Genomic DNA, 24,705 nt, shown 5'->3' with positions numbered 1-24,705 from the left:
CAATAATTAAAATCAGCAAGTGTCTTAGAACAAAATTGAACATACACATGCATGTATAGTATAGGTTTGCAACTGCCTTTGGGTTGGATCCAGAGGTGCCTTCTGAAAGAGGAAAGACTGCACAGGGGAGGGGGGAGATTTCTGATGAAAACTGCCCTCATCAGCAGTCCTCTGTACCATATACCACCCTATGCTTGAGGGTCCCCAGGCCCTCAAGACTGTCTTCTGGAGAACATTGGGAGCTGCAGCACCATACCCTGAACCAGAAATGAAGAAATGGAAGACGAACCCAAAGATTGTAATAATGAAACTGTTCTAGGCAGTTGGGTAAATCCACATACCGTATTTGAAAAAATTCAGACAAATCTACAGAACAACTGGTAGGACTCAAGAGGAAGGGAAAAAAGCAACGTCCCTTCGTGCAGCCTAATATACTTCTCAGGACTGATCAAAGTAGGGCTGTGCACAGAATTATTAACCCATTTCTGCCCAGCGCACAGGTGTGCGCATTTGATTCCTGTTGTGTATATGCAGCATACCTTGCCAGAACACCTTCTATTCCAAATCTTGGCTTTTCTAAATAGTTCAGTAATAAAATATAAATGCTTTGTCAAAAACAGAGTAATTACCCTTCTGCCATCACAGAAAGTATACTACCTTAAACCAGCCTCCTTTATATTCCTCAGACATTTCACTTGGAATGTGAGTTCTGCTGAGACATTAATACATGCTTTTGTCAAAAATTCCTCTACCTGATCTAAACCCACATAATAGAGAAAATTACATAAATTGAAGTCTTCCTTAATCCTGAATGATATACCGTGCTTCTACAACCAGGTACTTAAAACATGCCCACATCAAAGTTCGTAAATCAGATGGAATGATTTGTACAGACAATTCAAAACCATATCAGCTTAAGTACCATTGCGAAACACTTATATAGTGCAACCTCCAAGTCTAAATATGCAGACAAATATCATGACCCAAACACTACAACTTCTAATGTGTGAAAATACAGTTAAGCAAAAATGGGTATTAGTAAGATTGAATTTTAGAAAGTTAACATATTTATGTCAAAAGACTCAGTGGAAAGTGACAAAGACACAAACCTTTGGGGCTTTCTTCCTTCAAACTGTCAGCATAAACTTGAGAGTAGAGTCATTACTTTGCCCAAAATGGCAAAAGTAAACACAAATAATCACTTTTAGCTTTTAAATATAATTGTTTCGAATTATGGATAGCTTATAACACAAACAAAATGAAGCATTGTGCCCCCTCCCCCATGACCTATCCTCAAATCTTATTTCCAATTCCACTGTGCTCTAGAACCAGGAACAACAACCAAGAGTGGTCTCCTTTATTATCAACATGCTAACTAGAATCTTTTGGCTTAACACATCATTAGAAAGTCCAGGAATACAGTGCTAAATTTTGAAGTAATGTTTAGCTAGCAAGGTCAAACAACCTCTAATTACAATTTCTGTTGTATTTAGCATATTATAAAAAGTCTGTTGTCCGCATACTCCACAGACACAGTACTAGTCTGTATTTCTTGCCAAATGCAAATTATCCATTAAAACCAATAACACATGAAAATTAATGCCCTAGAAATAAAATAGGAATTTGCGAGGAGGTTTGCTTTGCAAACTAAGCTATTTCACGAACCACCATAAAACATTACATAAGAACATAAGAACAGCTCCAGTGGATCAGGCCATAGGCCCATTTAGTCCAGCTTCCTGTATCTCACAGCAACCCCACCAAATGCCCCAGGGAGCACACCTGATAACAAGAGACCTGCATCCTGGTGCCCTCCCTTGCATAGCCCATTTCTAAAATCAGGAGGTTGCACATACACATCATGGCTTGTAACCTGTAATGGATTTTTCCTCCAGAAACTTGTCCAATCCCCTTATAAAGGAATCCAAGCTAGATGCCGTCACCACATCCTGCGGCAAGGAGTTCCACAGACCAACCACACGCTGAGTAAAGAAATATTTTCTTTTGTCTGTCCTAACTCTCCCAACACTCAATTTTAGTGGATGTCCCCTGGTTCTGGTGTTATGTGAGAGTATAAAGAGCATCTCTCTATCCACTTCATACTTCCCATGCAAAATTTTGTAGTATTAGTAAACCTTTATTGGCATTAAACATAATTTTGTATGTCTCAATCATGTCCCCCCTCAGTCATCTCTTTTCTAGGCTGAAGAGGCCCAAACGCTGTAGCCTTTCCTCATAAGGAAGGTGCACCAGTCCAGACTAGTTCTCCCATCTTTGCTCGGAGACTTCGGGCATTTGCATAAAAGCATTTGAACATGGAATGCCCCAGGATGGGCTGCTTATTAGCTCCTTTGTCCCTGCATCCTCTCATTGTGCCAAACCATCTATCACATCCCATCATGCTACCATTCCCAATTTCTTCTCCTACTCTGCCTTTACCTTGTTGTTCTCTAACCTCCCCATCCTTGTCCCGTAGGGATGAGGAGTCCTGAACCTGATGCTCCTTGGCTCCTGTCGGCTTTCCCCCAGAGATCAGTTTAAAAGCTGCTCTGCCACCTTTTTAATGTTATGCGCCAGCAGTCTGGTTCCATTCTGGTTCAAGTGAAGCCCGTCCCTCTTGTACAGGCCCCGCTTGTCCCAAAACGCTCCCCAGTGCCTAACGAATCTAAACCCCTCCTGTCTACACCACCATCTCATCCACGCATTGAGACCCCTGATCTCCGCCTGCCTAGCTGGCCCTGCGCGTGGAACAGCTAGTACTTCAGAGAATAGTACCTTTGAGGTCCTGGCTTTCAGTTTCCTACCCAATAGCCTAAATTTGGCCTCCAGGACCTCCTGGCTACACTTGCCCACGTGGTTGGTGCCGACATGCACCACAACCGCTACCTCCTCCCCAGCACTGTCTACCAGCCTGTCTAGACGAGAAGTGATGTCCGCAACCTTCGCATCAGACAGGCAAGTCGCCATGCGGTCCTCACATCCGTCACAAACCCCCCTCTCTATGTTTCTAATAATCGAATCCCCCACTACAAGAAGCCCCCAACCCCCCTCCCGCCGAGAAGTATCCTAAGTGCGTTCTGATACGGGCCCATCCCCTGGAGAAGGGGTCCCCCCTAGGGGATTGTTTCCCTCCTCTCCAGGATGATGTCCTCCAGCCCTGAGACTTCCCACCCGGGCAGCTGAGGAGCTGCACGCCTGAGGTTGGGACGAAGCCTGATCGTCCCCGGAAGTCTCCCCATGGTCCTTCTCTGCCTGCCTCTGCTTCTCCAGGTCGGCCACCAAGGCTTCAAGGGAGCGGACATGTTCCCTGAGACCCTGGAGCTCCTTGCACCGAGGACACACCCACGTCTTATGCCCCAGAGGCATATAGTCATACATGTGGCACTTGATGTAAAACACAGGATAGCCCCCACCCTGCTGCTAGCTGTCTGACTGCATAGCTTTTTTATTTTTTGTTTGTTTTTGTTTAGGGGTACTTAAAAATCCTACACTGGTTAGCAGCCCTCTTCTCAAGGGAAAAGAAAGGGTGGTATCTGGGGCCCTGGCCTCCTCGCCCTGCTGCTGAACTCGCACAGATGCTAAACTCACGGTGCCTTACCTGGCACTTTGTTCCCAAAGCACTTGGTGTCCCAGAGGCTTCTGCAGAGAGGCTCACGCGGTGGCAGGCACTAGCTTTATACTCCTAGCTAGCTCCTCCTCCCTCCCTCCTTGCTGATTGAAAAGGGGCTGGTCTTCCCAGGTGAGATTTCCCTGAATGGGGTGCTTGGATTTGCCTAATGGGGCTCTCATCAACTCCTAAAGGTCAATTGCTATGACCTAAAGGACAATGACTATGCTAAATTGCCCTGGCTAAGTGGGAAGGGTCCCTTCCTACATTTTTACCCTCCTTCAGTTCTCTGAGGCTGGACTGTTTTTTAACCTCAAGTTGGTTTTTTATTTGAGTTTAAACTGTACTGGTTTAAGAGTTTTTTTGGCTTGGCAGAACTTACACACTAAGGTTTAAAACCTGTTTAGCCCTGCTAAAATCCTGCTTTTATTAAGTGTGCAGCTTTATTTAATTTATTTATTTATTGCTCTCACCTAGATCCTGTGCCCTAATTTACTGAACCTTTAGATTATGTTCTAACTTAGATTAAGTTTAACTTGGGTTAAGTATAGGGTTAATTTAAACCAAGTAGAAAAACTTGCTTTCCACTTTATCCTCCTCTGTTTTATTTATTTTTCCAAGTGCCTGTACCTTGGGCTCTTACTCACAAGTAGGACTCTGCTCCTGCTCAGAGTAGACCTCTGTACGCGCTTACATATTTATTTTTATTGCCCTCACCTAGCTCCTGTGCCCCAGCTTGCTGGACCTTAGAATCCCTCCCTCAGGTTAGATTAGGTGCTAACTTAGGTAAAGCTAAGCTAAAGGTAAAGCTAAACTTCGATGTTGATCTAAGGTTGATTTAAGGTTAGAAGACAAAGAGTTAGAAAGAGTACACTTACCTTCTCCTTCTCTTCCTCCTGTCCTCTTCACAACTCAGGAAGTATTCCTTCTCCTTCTCCAAAACTCAGAGGTCCACTTGCCTTCCCCTTCTCCTCGCACAGATACTAAACTCGCGGTGCCTTACCTGGCACTTTGTTCCCAAGGCACTTGATGTCCCAGAGGCCATGCGCACTTCTGCAGATGATCCCACAGGATCAATGATTCAGTATTTGCTAGGTTTTCCGGGTACCTAACCCCAGCTGATAACGAATTTTGACTGTACCTACAATTGACAAGCTGAAGCAAATGGTCCAAAATTTTGGCTTGGTTTTCATAAAAAGTTTTTTGAAAAAGATCACTCAAGTTGATCTGAACAATAAGAACAATGACTAAAAACAGGAGGAAGCGAAACAAAAATCCCCAAACAACTTGACTTAGAACACATACAAGAGTTTATAAAGAAATGTTAGTATTATGTCTGTGTAAATGTAAAGAACCCCCTTCTGTTATCCCAGTCACGGTTATTATTTGTAACTACAGTCCTGAGCCTGGAGTATTTGTTTGGGAATAAACACAAGGGCCTCCCACATGTATCCCCTTCCTCCAGGATTACTGCTCCATTAACCAGTGTGTTTCTTATAATTCAGCACCTGCACCATCTGCCGAAAGTTAAAATGAACTCTCAAATGCGCTTAATGCTTTTACTGTCCAGTTAGCTCTGATGTACTGGTAGGACCTCTTTATTCACGGATTCACCTCACTGCAGATGCCAAACCCCTGGATTGCTCCCCTGCAGACCTCTCAAGACGCTACTGGAATCTTGTTCTGGTCACATCTGGGAGGTTTTCCGAGCCTCAGAGAGGCCACACGCCACCGCACATGGCCTCTCCAAGGCTCGAAATGGCATTTCTTTTACTACTCTCGGTTTTCGGTGAAAACTAGAATTAAAAAAAAAAATTCCAGGCACCATTCTGAGCCTTGGAGAGGTTGTGCGTACCCTCTCCAAGGTTCAGAATGGCTCTGGCCATGACCAGAACAAGGCTCTGGTCGCATTTGGAGCAAAGATGGGCTCTGAAAACTATGAATTTTGTTACCTGCTGTTTTCAGTATCCATGGGGGGGGGGGTTCAGGAACGGAAACCCTGTGGATAAAAAGGTTCCACCTGCACTTTAGATAAAGCCTGGTTGCTTACTGATGATCTGGGTAAGGTGTCAAAGACTGTAAAGAAACATACCCACAGCCCAAAACCTCTCTGATTTTAGCAAGGAAAGATCTCACACTGGATACAATAGAGATTGCCCATCCTTTCAGAAAGTCTAAACAACAGCAAAACTATCTGAAATTGGGAAAGCAGTTCTTTGATAACCAAGGCTGCAAAACCTTTGCAGTTTACTTTTTCTGGTATTAGATACTATACAACAAGAATTTGTTTATTGCAAGCAAATAGTGAATGTGAAAATTGGGCTACTGATTTTTAAATTGACTCTCACTGTATTTTTCCACCTCTCTGCTCCTTATTTTATAAAAAAGATCTCTCTTGTAACATTACTTTTGTATCTGAAGATCATATTTTGCCTCTTATAAACAGTCATTAACTACAAACATTCTATTTATGTTTTCCTTTCACACTACTGCAACATCAAATTTATTTCACAAATGGCAGATAACAATGTTCTTTTAAATTAGGTGGCTCTAAAAAAACCTGATCCATATATTTCAAATGGAACAGTGCAGTATATACATTTTAAAAGAAATGGAAGAACACAAGATATCCACAGCAGGGCTCACAAATGCTTCTTATAAAATGAGCGTCCTAATCTAGAATTTCACCATGTCATTTATTGTTAGTTGCTAAAGCTTTGTTGAACTTATTTTCTAAAAATGCTAGTGGCAGGGAATTGTGCTTAGCACAATAGATTGCCACAAGGCAGAACACACAACATGAAAAGGAAATCCTTTTTCCAAATAGCTAAATGGGGCAATGTAAGAGAGAAGCCAGAGGGAAGGAAGCAAACAGACTTGTGCTTAAACAAAGCAAGCAAAACAAAAATTTTAATGGATCAACCAGTACTTAGAATGTTGAACAGCTGGTCAAAATGGTTTATTTATTGTTTCAGAAAATAAAAAGTTCAATGAAGAGAAATGTTTTCGGTCAACCTTCAATTTTCCTTTAACAAAAATATACTCAAGTACTCTTTCATAAATATCTCTAAATGGACACATTGATAAAGCAAACAAAGCCTGTGTTCTGCAATAACTTCAAAGGAGATCCTTCAACATGATTAAAAAAAATAAATTTGTGCGGGAAGATGAATTGGTATCCTCTTTTTTTTTTTTTTAAACAATGCAGTAACTCCACTACCATTACCAAGAGCTTGACAGAGTCAAACAATCTAACCTTTCCAAATGCAACTGCAATCCTGGCCTATATGCACATTAAGTCTTAAAATATTTTTCATATAAACGTGTATATCTCCTCTTATGTATTGTTGGTCAGGCGAAAAAATCACATAATACTTAGAAAAGGTATATAAGCTGGGAGCACAGTTACTTCTGAACAATGAAATGACAACACAAAACATGTTATCAGAACACACATCCAGGGAGAGATCTTGGATAATGTAAAGAGCCTCCTCTGAAGCAAGCGCTGCCTGCCAGACACTGACATTTAGAATCTGTGGCACTTGCTTCTCACTGGATTTGGTACAAGGAGGCACACCCAGAGGGACTTCTGCCAGTATAGAATTGTCAGTAACAGCCAGAGGTACAGGAAGCATACAACAACTGCAGCGTAGGAACTGCAGCATAGAAAGGGCTGAACTTGCAATTGTCAAAAGTGAGCTGCTAGCAATAGTGTGGAAGAGTTGCATTAGATATAGAACCAGGAAACCTGGATTCAAATCTCTACTTAGTCTTAAAATTCCCTCAGTAACTGTGGGCAAATTGCTATTTCTAAATCTAATCAACCTCACAGGATTGGTGTCAGGATAAAGAAGAGGGATAGAACATATAAGGGTGCTCTCCTGAGCTCTATAGGACACAATTAAAATTTTTATATTTACTATAATAAATAAAATAGCACTTTATCCTTATCCCTGCTTCTCCCTTATTAGACCCTCAACTTCAATTTCTGTGTCCTTCCTTGACCTTATACCATACCTATTTATAATCATTTAATGTTCTCTTAGAATTAAATATATGCAAACTTACTTTGCAAAATTTAGGGATTGAGGATCTAAAATTCACTGTTAAACTTCAAAGACAGCTAGTAGCATTAAAACTTTCAGTGACTGGCCCTTCAAAAGTATGATGAACTGGGAAAAAATATTTAGTATTTTCTCAATCCTGGTTTCAGTTCAAATAATTGTTTCAGGCAAGATCTGGTTCACAGGCCAGATCTGGGGTTTGGAAAAAGCCTCCCCCCCCCCCCCGTGAGTGGTGCGTCCCTGTGCAGTGATCAAGTTGAAAAGGAATGGTACTGCACCGGAACAGTAAGTGCCAGTCAGAACAGGGAATGCTTTCCCCAAACACAGTGGTCTCCAGTCTGGAGACAGCTGCACTAACCCAATGTGGCTTTACATACACACGTCATGGTGCTTTCTGAAGCATTTTATGGTATAAGCACTGGCGTACCTGGAGGAAGTCAGGGGGGCAAATGCCTTGGGGCGCCATCCAGCTGGGGGTACTGCTGCGACCCCCCCTTGCCTTTTTTCCCTATCTTAGAAGACCTTCTGAGACCTCCAGAAGGCCCAAAAATGTCACTTCCGGTTGCCGTCTGAGCAAAGTCTTAAACCTATGTGGATGGGAAAAAATAGTTTCACCATCCTTTGGATCTTGGTCATCATCTAAAAATCTGGCTTTGAAATGCTGGCAATATCCGCACAGGTTTACAGAATGCTGCAATTAGACATGAACTTGATAAATAAAAGGGACAACTGTATTCTCAGCATCTGTGCAGAAATGACCATAAACAGAGTTATGGAGAAGTTTTCTAGGTTGAAACACCTTCTGAAAGAAAGACAACTTACCTTTCTGCCTCTTCATCTGTGGAAAGCTGCTGATAGTAGTTGCTTGAACTATTTCCACTACAATCTGATACCTAGTTATAAAGAAAAAAAAGAGCTTTCATATTTTTGTAGCTTGGCTCACAGCATGCGACATAAATAATAATGGAAGCAAAGACTTTTTTTTTTAAAGCCTTTTTGCTTCAGAGATTTTGATTCTGATGAGATGAAGACAGGAAATTCTGAACTTGCTGCAATGATTATAGTAACAAGGCATTCCTGTATCCAAATCTAAAATGCTGCAGATGTACTTCAGAAGGTAATCCAGGTTGAGATAATCAAAAAGATTGCTGCTCTTAAGGCTTCAAAAGACAGCAGTAGCAAGTTTTGAAAACTGTACTTTTCTAGAAAGCAATGCATATTTTAAAAAACCAAGGCATTCACAAGGTAACAAATATGAACCAGCTTTTAGTAACTGAAACATGTGGCTTGCAGAAACACAGTACAGTAGTCTCATTCTTCTGATTTCACTCAATTACCTTTCCTGTTTGGTATTGCCTTTGTAACAAGAAAGTTCAAAATGACTGGAACTAGTCTGCAATGGAACCAATTGAGCTAAACAAGTGCATCGGTAAAGCAGCTACCACGTTTTCCAGACTCACAAAGAGAATCTGGTCCAACAAGAAGCTGACAGAATACACCAAGATTCAGGTCTACAGAGCTTGCGTCCTGAGTACACTTCTGTACTGCAGCGAGTCATGGACTCTTTGCTCACAACAGGAGAGGAAACTGAGCGCTTTCCACATGCGCTGCCTCCAACACATCCTCGGCATCACCTGGCAGGACAAAGTTCCAAACAACACAGTCCTGGAACGTGCTGGAATCCCTAGCATGTATTCACTGCTGAAACAGAGACGCCTGCGTTGGCTCGGTCATGTCGTGAGAATGGATGATGGCCGGATCCCAAAGGAGCTCCTCTATGGAGAACTCGTGCAAGGAAAGCGCCCTACAGGTAGACCACAGCTGCGATACAAGGACATCTGCAAGAGGGATCTGAAGGCCTTAGGGATGGACCTCAACAAGTGGGAAACCCTGGCCTCTGAGCGGCCCGCTTGGAGGCAGGCTGTGCAGCATGGCCTTTCCCAGTTTGAAGAGACACTTTGCCAACAGTCTAAGGCTAAGAGGCAAAGAAGGAAGGCCCATAGCCAGGGAGACAGACCAGGGACAGACTGCACTTGCTCCCGTTGTGGAAGGGATTGTCACTCCCGGATTGGCCTTTTCAGCCACACTAGACGCTGTGCCAGAACCACCTTTCAAAGCGCGATACCATAGTCTTTCGAGACTGAAGGTTGCCAATACAAAAAGTCTGCAATGAATGTTAGTAGAGAACTTTTCACAAATAATTACAGTATTCCATGAAGAAACAGCTAAACATCTTGTGATAAAAACATTTTATTCCAGTGCACTATGGTAGACCCACCAATGAACCTTTAAATTAATAACTGGGTCCTTCTGCAGTTCCCAAACTAGATGACTTAGGGCGCAATCCTATCCAACTTTCCAGCTCCAATGTATCCACAATGTAGCCCTGTGGAAAGGGCACAAATGTTCCCATTCCTTAAGAAGATCCCAGTGTCTGCCCCTCCACAACAGGATGTAGCACGCACCCCACTGGCACTACTGCACCAACACTGGAAAATTGGATAGAATTGGACCCTCAGTTATTGATGACTAAAAGAGCACAATACAAGCACCATACCATGCTGCAAGCATAAAATCTTAAACACAGAAGTTAAAGGGACACATCGGATTTCTCTCTGTGTCTTCTGGAATCGTATAAATGTTTCACTGAAAAAATTTCCATTAAATATAAAATGCAGCCTTCCATAAATGAATCTGTATACAGAGAATCTTCTCAGCCAACATTAGGTAAGGTAAAGGTAGTCTACCCTAAAGAGAGCTGATATAAGAAAGCAGGGTGACACTAGTTGTTCCCAGAACATCACCTTAGGTTTCAATAGAAGAAAACAGTTCCATTAGCGCTATTAAACTAATAAACTCCATATCAATTTAAACCAGAGACAGAACCTATTAAAGAGTATTTTCTGCTGTCAACAACTCTGCATTACTGGCAAAATCTGGAAAAAAACAATGAAGTAGCTGAGCAACAAAATCATTTAATTCAATCACCTACTGGATTTCTCTCACAGAAAACATAATGTGTTTCTTATCTTCTATTCGGTTGTATTTATCCAGGCAGTTCTGTTCCATTTCAACAGATTAGCATGCAGACTAATCAAGAGTATTTCAAGGAGGAGATGGGACTATTTCCTTTAAAGCCACATATTCATATCTTCCCACATTTGCTTTTGTTCTCTGTCTGACAAAAACTGCATTTGACATAATCTCTTATTAGGATTCCTTCGAGTTCTACTGTGAGTGCAAAATGTATGTGCAATAATCAAAACTCTAGCCTACATACATTTTGAATTCAGAATATACGCCACCTTGACCATAACCTAGCTTTGCCATGAACCAACCCATAACACAGGCCAACACACATTTTGCTTCCTTAAACATTACGCCAATTCCTGGTATATTTGGGGTGCTGATTCCAAAAATGGCATCTGTTTTGCCCTATCATGTCTAGTTTTGGAGACACGGCATAGCCTCTTTAGTGAATGGTTCAAGCAGCTTCCTCATGAGGAAGCCTACACCATGGCTTCCTCATGAGGAAGCTGCCTCAACCATTCACTAATGAGGCTATACTAGATGTATAGCATCCGTTTTGCCCTATCTGTTTGCCTGTACCATTCATTAATGAGGCTATACTATATGTATAGCATCCGTTTTAAACCATGGCTTCCTCATGAGGAAGCTGCCTCAACCATTCACTAATAAGGCTATACTAGATGTATAGCATCCATTTTGCCCTATCACGTCTAGTTTTGGAGACACGGCATAGCCTCTTCAGGGAATGCTTCAAGCAGGATAAGCCTTTTTATAAAACTATAGAAAATGTATTACTTCTACATTACAACTTCAGCTGACAACACTACTACCACTGAAACAAAGGTTCTTTACTAGTAAGAAAATTAGCAAAGAATCACACCTAAGTTTCAACTGAGTTGTCTGATCAAAGGTACATTTCAAAACAGCCTAATGTGTCTTACAATGGTGATATTAATTATCACATGGCATGAAAAAGGACATGCTTCAGGGAATCAAGGGTTTCAATCTGGAACCTCATGGTCTTAGTAGAGCCTAACTTGCTAAGCTACCCAGGACTGTGTGCACTGAGATCCCAAGACACTCTTAGAGCACAGAAGAAAAATGTGCTATATGCTATATTTTTACATGACATCTGTATTGTTGTAATAGTTTTAATGTTTTTATTAATTGCTTGTAATGTTTTTATTTAATTGTTTTATTTACTGTAATTTTTTGATGTTGTGAACCTCTCTGAGCACTGGAAAAGCAGCATAAAAATCTTTTAAATATGTAATTTTTTGTGATTAGCAGAATTATGAGGCTTTTGGATTGGCTGTTATAATACATACTAGAAGAACGACCTACTCTTATATAGTCAACAAAGCAAAACTTCCCACTTGCTGCACTCCAATATCCAACTCTTAGATTGCATGGATCCTCGGTTGGAGGACATACGCACCAACCCTGATCCAGTTCCCTATAGTCATAGCCTTGCTCAGGCAAGATGCATATACCATAAATATGGGAACACATCTGTTCTTTCACTCAAAGAGAGTAAAAGAACAGATGCATTCCTATATTTATGGTATATCTGTTTATACCTTGACTGAGCAAGGCAACGGCTATAGGGAACTGGATCAAGCCAAGGGGTATCTTTGCGACTGGGATACCTGAAGGAATATCTTCTCTCACATGAATTCACACTGTGCATTAGTTACCAGAGGCTCTGCTCCATATCCATCAGCAACCAGGATTTTGTAGGTGGGAATACAGGACAAGACCTGTATTCTCAGTGGCAGCAAGCCTGCTCCCCCCACCCCGGTACTATGGCCCTCCTTCCTCCAGAAGGCCCAGCCTGCCCCTATACCAGCCATCTTCAATTACTGTGTCGTGGCACACTGGTGTGTCATGAATGGTCTGCAGGTGTGCCACGGGAGTTTGGGGGAGGGTCATTTTTTTAGTCGGGCTATTGGGGGATGTGAGCCCCCTGCTAGCAGTACAGTGTGCCTTGTCAATTGTCAAAAGACTGATGGTGTGCCTTGACAATTTTAGTACCTTGTCAATGTGCTGCGAGACAAAAGAAGTTGAAAATCATTGTCCTACACTATCCATTTTTAAGCAGGCAGTAAAAAGCTTCCTTTCATTTGGCTTCTTCTGTGGTCTCACAAGACTTCAGTCACTGATTTGTTGCACTTGCTGCCCTGCTCACCCCCTCCCCGTTTTGGATGTTATTAGCCATCACGGCGGTCCCCACTTGGGACCAAAACACAGGCTAGAAGTATTTTTAACAAACTCTGACTCAATATATGTCAATGGAAGTATTGTGAGTTGAGGGTGCTAAAATGTAAAGTTTGGATACCTTAGTTGTTTGAGGAATTCAACATCAGAGTTGCCGTTAATGAGCTTGATGAATTCCTCATAAGAAGGAGCGTATGTGTAAGCTTTCTTGTGATGCTCATTCACCTGCTCTCTGTACTCCATTTGGACAAGCAACATTTGATTGATGTAGTCTGGATCACTCAGCAATTCCACCATTGGCTTCAGTACTAAAAGTGAAAAACACATCCATGTAGAATTAAAACACACATCAAATTGAAAAATCCCACCCTGCACTGTTTCATTGTAAGATCCATCTGGCATGATACAAATGAACCAAATCCTAATATTTAACAAAATTTCTATGATTTGATCCTATATAATCATGCCATTACTTGCATAGCCACCACATAAGATGGTAGACTGGATTATCTGACAAAATTCAACATGACTACCTGACACACACCCCATGCTTCAGAAAACTGCAGCATATTGCTTTCTGAAAACAAAGTGGCATCAGTCCACAACACAGTGGACGCTGTTGGATAATCTAGTTCTGTATAGTAAGGACAAGAATAGTAGCTCAACAGGAAAAATCACTGTTCAGAGACATATTCTCTGCAAATTGTATAAAAAGCCTGATTCAATAATTTAATGGAAGTATGCAATTGTGAATAATAGATACATACTAATGTTTAATCACCTTTGTCTACAATTATTATTTTATTTTTTATTATTAAATGAATTTCTACTCCAACTTTCTACCACCCATTGGGGCATCCAAGGCTATCTTTAGATGCAAGAACTTCTATGACCCAATTACCTTTAGATGCAAGTATTTCTGAAAGAATTAGGCGTAAGCTGATAGACTGCGCATCCTTTGAGGGCAGGAGACAATACACCAGAATTTGAGAACATACTTGTAGGAATCTTAATTCTTCAGCAGAATCCCTCAGACAAGGATGTAGTAAAAATGGTCGTGGTTGCTCTTCCAGCCTAGAATAAGAAATGCAGCGCCTAGTCACCTTTGCTTCAAGGTAGCAGCTTCACAGAAGTGTATAGAACTGTGTGAAACATCATTACTTCTGTTGAAAATGTGTTGTGAGCAAGGCATATTTTGAATTTCCCCCAGAGCACCCCCTCCATTCTGCCTTATTAACTCCATCTAGGACAAACAGCATTTTAAACCACTCCTGCCTCAAAATAAGTTAAACAGGATTAAAAAAAACACTTGTTAAGAGTTAAACACTCTTCATTTCTACCCAAACACATAACAGCTGTATAATGTTGCTCCTAGCTGCTAATGCATGAATCTTCAGTAGTGTTTACTCATTTCTCAGAGCTATGAAATTATTAATTTCTTATGTAGGAGATCAATCAAGAGATTCTCATTCAAAATTCCAAAACATTTAAATCTATGTTTAAGCCCTAGACTTAGATACAGGACACGGAAAGTGGAAAGAAATAGAGGTTTCAAGGGTAGCCACTTGTCTGGTTGCCTGTGGTTAGTAGCAATCACCTCTGGGCAAATAGGCAGGGAAGTTTTAGGAAGTCTCATTATTTTCAGCCACACATACACACACTATTTAATCAGCTCTAATTCATACATATTTCACTGTAGAAAACCTGCAACACTCAATCATTTAAGGGAAACATGAATTGATGTGTGGAACCATCCCAGCACAGACATTGGCAGATGTCTGCAGATCTCTTATAGTTAACCATGTCAGTGGTGAACAGACACCAATGGGAAACTTTTCAAGCACTTAATTAAGGCCTAAATCCTAACTCACTTTCCAGCACTGGCATAGTTGTGCCAATGGGACATGTGCTGCATTCTGCAGTTGGGGGCATTCACGGAGACCTCCTCAAAGTAAGGGAATGTTTGTTCTCTTACCTCAGAGCTGCATTGCTCTTATGTCAATGCTGGAAAGTGGGTTAGGATTGCGCCCTAAGTGGGTCAAGCAATTGCATCTGTAGACACCATATGCAGTACATGTGTAAACTATAGCATGATACTATAACCTGTGCGTATTTTCTTGAGTCACCGTGTATATGTGCATGAGCAAAAATATGCCTTTTTTGTAGATTTATTTAGATTTGATAACCCAATGTTACAAATAAGCCGAATAATAGCCTCTCGTGCTTAGCGTATTTCCCAGAAGATAGAACAAAAAATAGTATTTCACAGAAAAAAATCTTCCCTGTGGTACAGAAGGTAGGCGCAAAATAGTTAAATATGACAGAAATGGCTCAAAGTGGACAATTTGAGGAGGTAGGAGAAAACTGTAGATAATAACAAACAGGGATGTGGAAAGGCCATAGATGAATAAACCTTTTAACACCCTCCTCTGGATAATCTTTTTTTTTTTTTTTACATCTGTTAGCTCAAAATAAAACTAACAAGAATAAGAAGAAAATCCAGCTACAAGACACAATGACAAAGACGACATGAGGAGAGGATGCAAGCTGCTCAGCACTGATGAGACATCATTTAATATCTGAAAATTCATGAGCAGCTGTAACCCAATGGTTCAGTCACAAAACCACAGACTTCAATTTGCATCCTAGGTGCCATGGGCTCAACTTTTTTTAAAAATTTCAGCATCCTCCATGATAAGCCTAGACCTTTGAGAAGGGGTCATAGCCAAGGAGCAGGACACACAATCCACATGCCAATGGTCTTAGTTTCAATCAGAAGCATTTTCAGTTTAAAGGACGTAGGACTGGAAAGACCCTCTGCTGGGTTCATAACATGATGGAGAGAGCAACTGATAATCAGACTAGCCAGTATTAAATACAAGAATGAATGGCAAAATTTTGGATAAGGCAGTTTCATATATTCACTTGAAACAGATACACTGCATCATATTATACACTGATTTAGAATTTCATATAGTGGTACACCTGCATACTTTTTGCTTTCAATTTTTGCATTTAATTTAAAGTATTTGTATCCCACCTTTCCTGTCCTGCAAGGAAAGGCAATTTTCAAGGCAATTCCCACCATATTAAAACACATAATAGAAAGTGCATTCTGCATTAGTGGAATTGTCCAAATCATCTTCAAGGTCAATCCCACACAGGGCACATTGTAGTAATCCAAGCTCAATGTAACCAGTGGTGAATAATCATAGCAAGGTCAGACTGACTCCAGAAAGGACACAGCTAGGAAAAAGCACTCAGGCTGCAGTCAACACTTGTGCATCCAGTTGCAAGGCTGGGTGCAGGAGCACTCTCAAATTATAAACCTGCTCCTTCAAGGGGAGTGTAACCCCATCCAGAACAGGCTAACAATCCATAACCCTAACCAATTATCCAGATTTAATTTTTACTTGTTTGACCTATTTCAAGCCAGTACCAATTCCCTACAGTGGTTCAGAACATTGGCAGCCTCCCTAGCACCAGATGAAATGGAGAAATAAGAATTCAATGTTATCTGAATACTGGTGATAACCCAATGGTTTCATGCAGACATTAAACAATATCTCAGGTAGACATTAAACAATGTGGAGCATTGAGTAGGAGTCCACCCCCATACCATCTTCTGAAATCTGCCCTTCAGAAAGAACCAGAGCCAGAGCAAGACAGTATTCCCAAGCCCTATCCCAGCCAAGCATTCCAGAAGGATATCATGGTCACCAATACTGAAAGTGGCTGGGAGGTTCACAGCAGAACCATCAAGGACACACTCTCCTGTTTAGTTCCCAGTGTCTAGAGCAGTGTTTCCCAAACTGGGCACCACAAACCTCCCTCCCCCGGGCAGTGGGAAACAACATTTGCACCCTTAATGGAACTGGCGACTCGGCAGCAAGGGCACTTCTGGGTTCGCAGTGCTGCCAACTAAGTAAAAAGGGAGTTTTGGCACTTGCTTGACTGCAACAGTGGCTAGAGGCACCACAAAACCCAGGTTCTTGCCACTATCACAGACAGGTAAGTCCCCAAACTTATGTGGTGATGCAAACCCGGAAGTGCTGCCACCCTTAATGGTCCCGCAACAAGTCAGTAGTTTCCCTACCTTCAACTAAGGTTGGGAATCACTGAACTAGAGTGACCAGATATGACTCACATACACACAGATCAAAATCTCTACTTTGGACATAAGTATATATTTAACATGGGATCTAAATGAATGCAGCCTCAGTTCACTATGACTAGGGTGCAAGGCATACAAGGTCATTCTGACATCTGGTATTTTCTTCTTTTTCTTTTCCCTGCAAAGGCAGCAGGTCTCTGGTTAAGATCCCTTCCTATCTTGCCTTTTCTACTCCTACCCCACCAGCAACTTGATACACTGAGAATCTGCACACATATTAGTTGGCAACCTTCAGTCTCGAAAGACTATGGTATCGCGCTCTGAAAGGTGGTTCTGGAACAGCGTCTAGTGTGGCTGAAAAGGCCGATTCGGGAGTGACAATCCCTTCCACACTGGGAGCAAGTGCAGTCTGTCCCTGGCCTGTCTCCCTGGCTATGGGCCTTCCTTCTTTGCCTCTTAATCTCAGACTGTTGGCCAAGTGTCTCTTCAAACTGGGAAAGGCCATGCTGCACAGCCTGCCTCCAAGCGGGCCGCTCAGAGGCCAAGGTTTCCCACTTGTTGAGGTCCACTCCTAAGACCTTCAGATCCCTCTTGCAGATGTCCTTGTATTGCAGCTGTGGTCTACCTGTAGGGCGCTTTCCTTGCACAAGTTCTCCATAGAGGAGATCCTTTGGGATCCGGCCATCATCCATTCTCACGACATGACCGAGCCAACGCAGGCGTCTCTGTTTCAGCAGTGCATACATGCTAGGGATTCCAGCACGTTCCAGGACTGTGTAGTTTGGAATTTTGTCCTGCCAGGTGATGCCGAGAATACGTCGGAGGCAGCGCATGTGGAAAGCATTCAGTTTCCTCTCCTGTTGTGAGTGAAGAGTCCATGACTCGCTGCAGTACAGAAGTGTACTCAGGACGCAAGCTCTGTAGACCTGGATCTTGGTATGTTCCGTCAGCTTCTTGTTGGACCAGACTCTCTTTGTGAGTCTGGAAAACGTGGTAGCTGCTTTACCGATGCGTTTGTTTAGCTCGGTATCGAGAGAAAGAGTGTCGGAGATCGTTGAGCCAAGGTACACAAAGTCATGGACAACCTCCAGTTCATGCGCAGAGATTGTAATGCAGGGAGGTGAGTCCACATCCTGAACCATGACCTGTATTTTCTTCAGGCTGATTGTCAGTCCAAAATCTTGGCAGGCCTTGCTAAAACGATCCATGAGCTGCTGGAGATCTTTGGCAGAGTGGGTAGTGATAGCTGCATCGTCGGCAAAGAGGAAGTCACGCAGACATTTCAGCTGGACTTTGGACTTTGCTCTCAGTCTGGAGAGGTTGAAGAGCTTTCCATCTGATCTGGTCCGGAGATAGATGCCTTCTGTTGTAGTTCCTAAGGCCTGCTTCAGCAGGACAGCGAAGAAGATCCCAAACAAGGTTGGTGCAAGAACACAGCCCTGCTTCACGTCGCTTCGGATGTCAAAGGGGTCTGATGTGGAGCCATCAAAGACAACAGTGCCCTTCATGTCCTTGTGGAAGGATCTGATGATGCTGAGGAGCCTGGGTGGACATCCAATCTTGGGGAGAATCTTGAAGAGGCCATCCCTGCTGACCAGGTCATCACTGAGCTGCATGAAATCCTTTGTCTCTGCTGGAGAGAAGGTGGAGTACCTCAAGACATGAGGGATGCAAACATCATCACGCTGTACAAGAACAAAGGCGACAGGGGTGACTGCAACAACTACCGTGGCATCTCTCTCCTTAGCGTTGTAGGAAAGTTGTTTGCCCGAGTTGCACTAAAGAGGCTCCAGGTACTTGCAGAGAGCGTTTATCCAGAATCACAGTGTGGATTCCGAGCCAACAGGTCCACCACTGATATGGTATTCTCCCTTAGACAACTGCAGGAGAAATGCAGGGAACAACGACAGCCACTCTTTATAGCCTTCATAGATCTGCACACATGTAAGTTTAGTAAATAGCTAGAGAGACAGAAACACATGAAGAGTTGTATCTAAAGAACTGCTAGACCAAATATTAGATTAGAAAGTAGGACAAGTTAAAATAAACCACAAATTGTGCCCAGAAATGCAAGTAACGGTAGCTTAAGAAGGCATTCATTTTATCCTCCTATATTCCCAATTGCAGCCATTCAAAAAATAAAGCTCTCAGAGCCATGCTGGTTATTTATCATCTTGACAGTGCAATGGTGATCCCAAGTGGACATGCAATAAATCTAAAAGATTTCTCCAAAGCATTTCCACCAAGTGTTCCACAGAAGTTTGGAACAACCTGCAAAGAATTACTGGAGTGACTGCATATGTTAATGCCAATAAAGGTTCTCAACTCGACTGCATATGACCTTACATCTTTTAATCTAAACTTCTTGAGTGTGTGACAGATTTTTAAAAGTCTGATCTGTTAGGAACTCTTACAAAATGAAACAAGCTCCAACAAGACCTTGAGGCAGAGTTCAAGGTCTGTAGAGAAATGGAGCCCCCTGACCAGAGAATCCAACAACACAGAAAGTACAGAGTTTGAGGCTATAAGCTGGTCAACTGGTACAAAGAACAATATTTGTTACTGGTCACTTTTAGATATGGCATCAGAGGCCTGTGGAACCCATTGTTCAAGAATGGTGCTCAGAAAAGAGGCTCTATACCTATCTAATGGAAAATGCACAAGTACATTTTATGTGCCTCAACAAAATACAGGATGTACTTAGCAATAATAGCACAAAGTTGCTTGGGACCAAAGATGAAATTCAGCAATGGAATCCTCCATAACATCCCCCAACCTCCATAACATACTGAGTGCTACCACTGCCATCAGTCCCAAGGGTTCAGGGATTAGTTTAGCCAGGTGGGTACTTTGATATGCGATCAGAGGTCACTGCTCAACCTCTGATCACAGCCTCAGTTACATTAATCATATCCATTGGTAACAGTAAATTTAGCCCTATGTTTATGGCATGGTTTGAACAAGCTCTGTTATGCCCTACATAAGATCAACCAGGCCAAAGTGGATTACTGAAGAGGGAAGTCAACATGCCAAGAACCACATAAACAGAAGCAATGAGATTAACAAAGGGAAAAAAAACTAAGGGAAAACAAAACACATTTGGGTTTTCTTATCTGTTCAATTGTTGCAATTATTGCATTTATCAAGGAATTAGACATTTTAGCATGCGAGGATGCAGAATGAATGAGAATTGCTCAAAGTGCATCTATTTTCAGAAGTCTGAAAGAGGAAACACGCAAGAAGCTGCATGACCATAGGAGGACCTGAAACAATACCACCTGGCGAGATGTCAGGAAAAAAAGGAACTTGCCTGATGTAGAGGAAACAGCTGGGTACTAATATTTGGAGTTGGGGAATTACTACGCAAAAGACCTGGTTCATGTATAGGCTCATGTAGAGATATGGAGTCAGGCAACAGTCAGCTAGGTGAAAGGGTGAGCATAAAATTTGACCAGTTAAACTGTTACTGCCCATGGTTGGCAACCTTCAGTCTCGAAAGACTATGGTATAAGCCTACAGCACCCAGTATTGCCAGGCGGTCTCCCATCCAAGTACTAACCAGGCCTGACCCTGCTTAGCTTCTGAGATCAGATGAGATCAGGCATGTGCAGGGTAACAGTTGCTGCTACTGCCCAAAATTATTAGTAAAATCCCTATTCCTCAAAATGACACTAACATTCCACCCAGCAGAGAAGATCACTGTCAGCAGGAAGAATCAAGGTCACAGTGCACTGCTAGTTTCTTGAGTTTCCACTGGACCTGCTATAAGTTAAACTGGACACGTGTATGGGAGTGTGCTCAAGATCTTCAACTACAGGCTTGTGTCGTACCTTTTGGAGATGCTCTAGGTTAGATGGGATTTTCCTTCTTCAAGCAGGGATTTAGACTAGACAGCCTTGAAGACCCCTCCCAACTCTGTGCTTCTTTGAACTAGTAGAAATAGGGAAATTGCTGGGATTGTGGCTGATTGTTAGCTTAAAGCTGCCTAGACTATAACAGAAGTTGGTTTTTCATTTTAAACATTTCAATTTTAATCTATTGTATCTGTTGCACTCTGTTTAATAAATCAAATTTGATACCACCTTTTAGTGTGGTCCCTGAGCTCCTCCCCTAAGATTCCCAATTATTGGATAGTTGTGGGGTTAATGGTTTGATCACCCACTGTACTAAAGAGTCTAAGCTGAAACACCTGCTTCTCAAGCAGGGATGTGCTCAAGGCAAGGAGACCAAGTCGAGCCCAAAGTCAGTGACCCACAACTTCTCAACTCACAAGTTGTAATGCGCAGCCACTGCAACTCAACTCAGGAGAAATTTTGAGTCAAGTCACTTGAAGAAACGAATCGTGAGTCCTTGACCAAAAATACACAGAAAAATTAAGGTGGTGGGGATATGCATAAGTAAGCCAGAACACACATACTAAAGAGAGTCAAGACTTGAGTCACGACTCTTTTTTCAAATCACTGGCCCCAAATTGCGAATCAAGTCAGGGTCTTGATGTCTATGACTCACGCCAACTTGAGTCACCCAAAACATTCGAGTCGAGTCAACATGAGTCGGGTGACCATCCCTGTTCTCAAGGCACACGCATAACACTGGGACTGCCTACTCAAGGGGAAGGATGAGAGCCAGCTCCAACATAGCAACACTCAGATTTTTCTGAAATGTTCTCTACAAAGGTACAGATCCTATAGAACCACTCAGAGACCACAAAGAAGAAGCTGTAGATAAAGAGAATTTTCCCGTATACAATTTGCTAAGAGAGTCAGCCTACCTACCAATTCAGGTATTACAGCTTTTATTTTTACTGTACTTGAATATTTTTGGTATGTCTGAAGATCCTGTCTGTGAAGAAACATCTTCTCATTTTTTCCCCAGTTAGTCCCGACAGATTGTCATTCTAAAAAATGGGTCCCAGTGCTAAAAAGTTTGAGAACCACTGAACCAGATGAATTTAAAATGTGCAAAAATAGTACAAGCAGTACTTCAGCTATCTACTAGCCTGATTTTCAATTAAGTATGTTCACAAAATCTTCTCATGATCCCAATTTAAGAAGCTCTGTCATAATGATGATCTTCGATGGATCAGTGGCAAGGAATTTGATATATTCCTTGCCACTGATATATTCCTGTGCATACATGAAACATACATTGACACAAGAGATCATGGCCAATCTGTGGTCCATCTGTTACAAGTAACAGGAGTTTATGGAACACTTGGGCAGTGAACAGAACATATGGGCCTTGCTATGAACAGCAGGCCTACATTCCACCCTGCCTCTCTGGTGTTTTGCTGGTGCACACTTTCCAGCTTAGTGGGATACACGGAAGACCATGACAAGATACAGAGAGGCATGCAAATATGTACTTTAATACAACGTTTCTAAATGTTTGCCCCCCATCATACCACTTTCACCTACTGGAAGTATCACCGGAAATAACTAACAATGTCAAACACCAGTAAGAGGTTCAGGATGGGTGGGAGGGCTTTTTTAAGCACACAAAAAGCACACACTGGAGCTCTGTCTGCCAAGCCTCCTACTGCTGTTTATAACGTTGCATCACTGGTTTTGCTGTAGGGTAACAGGTATTTGAGGGTCTTGTGTGTACCACCGGACAGCACCTCGCGTACCACCAGTGGCACACGTACCACTGATTGAGAAACACTGCTTTAGTATACTATCTCATACTTTTGACCAAATGTGCCACAAGGTAAGTAGAAAGTTTAGCCACCACTACTACAGATGCCTTTCTGTCTGACTTGTCTCAAGGCAGTCTTTATTGTCTCACTACAGTTTAGATATAGGTTGAAGGAAAGCTATAAGTAAACTAAAAGGGATTAAGGAAGTAAGGAATGCTGTTACCTGGAATTTGCTGCTTTAAGGTCACAAAAGTGGGTGAACAAAGCTTTCACTACATCACTGCAGACAACTTTAACTACATCGATGTGACTGAGTCGGTGTCGCAGCTGCTTGACAACTTCCCAGAAGTCTTCTGATAGCAGGTGGTACAGCTGCCCCTCATCTCGGCTGAGGTGCCCATACCAGGACAAAATGTAATCTCTGTAGCTGTAGTCAAACACTGAAAAAAGCATCACCAAAAATGAAGTTGATGCATGCAGCCAGAAGCCTAGCCAAAAGATACAATTATGAACAAGCATGAAACAGCATTTGAAACAGCTGCCTGCGTTTTGTCCTTATTATGATCTCTTCCATTTCCAAAAATAAGAAAAGCTGGCAACGTTACAAGAAATCTTATACTGAGAGAGATTATCAGAGCTCAACAGGGAAAGCCTGTAAGTGGATTTGGTCAGTCAGCCACCTGAATAGGAATTCCACGTAGCTACCTGTTACCATAAGCAAGAAAAAATCATTTCCAATAGATTATTTTTAATTGTCACACATAAAAGCAAACTTTAGCTTACAAAGCCATCAGTTTTCCCACTCTGACTGCATCTTTCGCTAGCCATACCTAATTGCTCTTAACACTTGTCTTTTACAACCTGGGCTCCAACATTTGTAAAAGAACCACAGTTGACTTTCTTGTAGGAAAGAGGTGTGGGTTATTTACTACGACACAGTAAATTATACAATCAATAGGGACTGTTTGTCAACAAAAGTTTCACATCAGTAGGAATAATGTTCTTCAACCCTCTCATCATCTTGTGCCACATAAAACTCCTTAGTACCCCCATCTCTGGTGCCTCTGTAGTTCCTATCCCACTTCAGTGCAAAAACGTTCCACTTCGTTCACAGCACCATAGGCTAAGGCTGCCTTATAGTGAATAAGACCATTGGTCATCTAGGTCAGTACTGTCAATAAACTGGAGAAGAGGAAGCTGGGAATCCAGAATTCCCTACTCATGCTCAATGCAAACAGAAAAGACATGGGGTGGGGAGGTTTCACAGCATGGTCATTATAAGTACAGGTGTGCATCACGTAACAACATTTCGCTTAACAACGGACTCTATATATGACAGCAGTCAAAGCACAACAAAGATGCTCTTAATGAAGCAATCCGGTTTCTCATAGCCTGAAGCAGAATGTTTACACAATGAAGAGGATCTTAATGCAAACAAGAGTCTATCAGTCTCCAGTAGCCTGTGCCACCAGTGAGTGTCTGGTAGGGAGTGTCTGTTTACACAACAAAGGCACTAGATTAGGCTGAATGTTCATTTAAGACCTAATCAAATAACAGGGATCGGAATCTAAGTGATGCACACCTGTAAAGGGAATGGGGGCATGCTCTAGATTGCCTGTCCTTGCCTATCTCTTGCTTCATAAGCACCAAGTAGGTGGGGAGAAGCTATTTGGAGTCACCACAGCTTGCTTTTTCCCCTCGCCCTTTGACTGCCACTGCTATGATCCTCTTGTGACATGTTCCCTGCAAGTTGGAAGATGAACAGAGTGTCCAGAACTGTGGCAGGTTAGAGAGCACAATGAACAGATGAGGGTGGGGACTCATCCATATGCCACCCCTCTTGCCGTGTCTGTCCTCACAGCCATTTCAGGTTGCCTCCTGGTTGAACAACCCCTGCGCAACATCAGCAATCCTAAGTTGGACAGACTCATGGCCTGGGCCAACTTTTCTATGTATCCTTTCCTTATTAGTGGTCTTCGCCTATAGAATGATGCTGTTGTCAGTCCTAAGCCTCCCAAGATAGGTTATAAATACA

At 42.3% G+C, this 24,705-nt stretch overlaps 1 protein-coding gene and 1 pseudogene across 1 annotated transcript in view; both read right to left on the bottom strand.

The window, feature by feature from the left end:
- The window catches only part of SNX25 (sorting nexin 25), a 66,366-nt gene that overhangs the window by 30,700 nt on the left and 10,961 nt on the right, over nt 1-24,705 (bottom strand). Inside the window, exons 3-6 of the mRNA XM_066632363.1 lie at nt 22,894-23,110; nt 13,820-13,992; nt 13,040-13,226; nt 8,494-8,564 (exon numbers count right to left, since the gene is read on the bottom strand). Coding sequence (XP_066488460.1) covers nt 8,494-8,564; nt 13,040-13,226; nt 13,820-13,992; nt 22,894-23,110 — 648 coding nt within the window. The remainder of the gene's footprint in view (nt 1-8,493; nt 8,565-13,039; nt 13,227-13,819; nt 13,993-22,893; nt 23,111-24,705) is intronic.
- On the bottom strand, nt 20,543-20,662 carry LOC136656205 (5S ribosomal RNA; annotated as a pseudogene).

The sequence above is a fragment of the Tiliqua scincoides genome, chromosome 6, assembly GCF_035046505.1.
Source record: "Tiliqua scincoides isolate rTilSci1 chromosome 6, rTilSci1.hap2, whole genome shotgun sequence".
Classification (NCBI taxonomy): domain Eukaryota; kingdom Metazoa; phylum Chordata; class Lepidosauria; order Squamata; family Scincidae; genus Tiliqua; species Tiliqua scincoides.
This window is presented reverse-complemented; position numbering and strand designations above follow the sequence as displayed.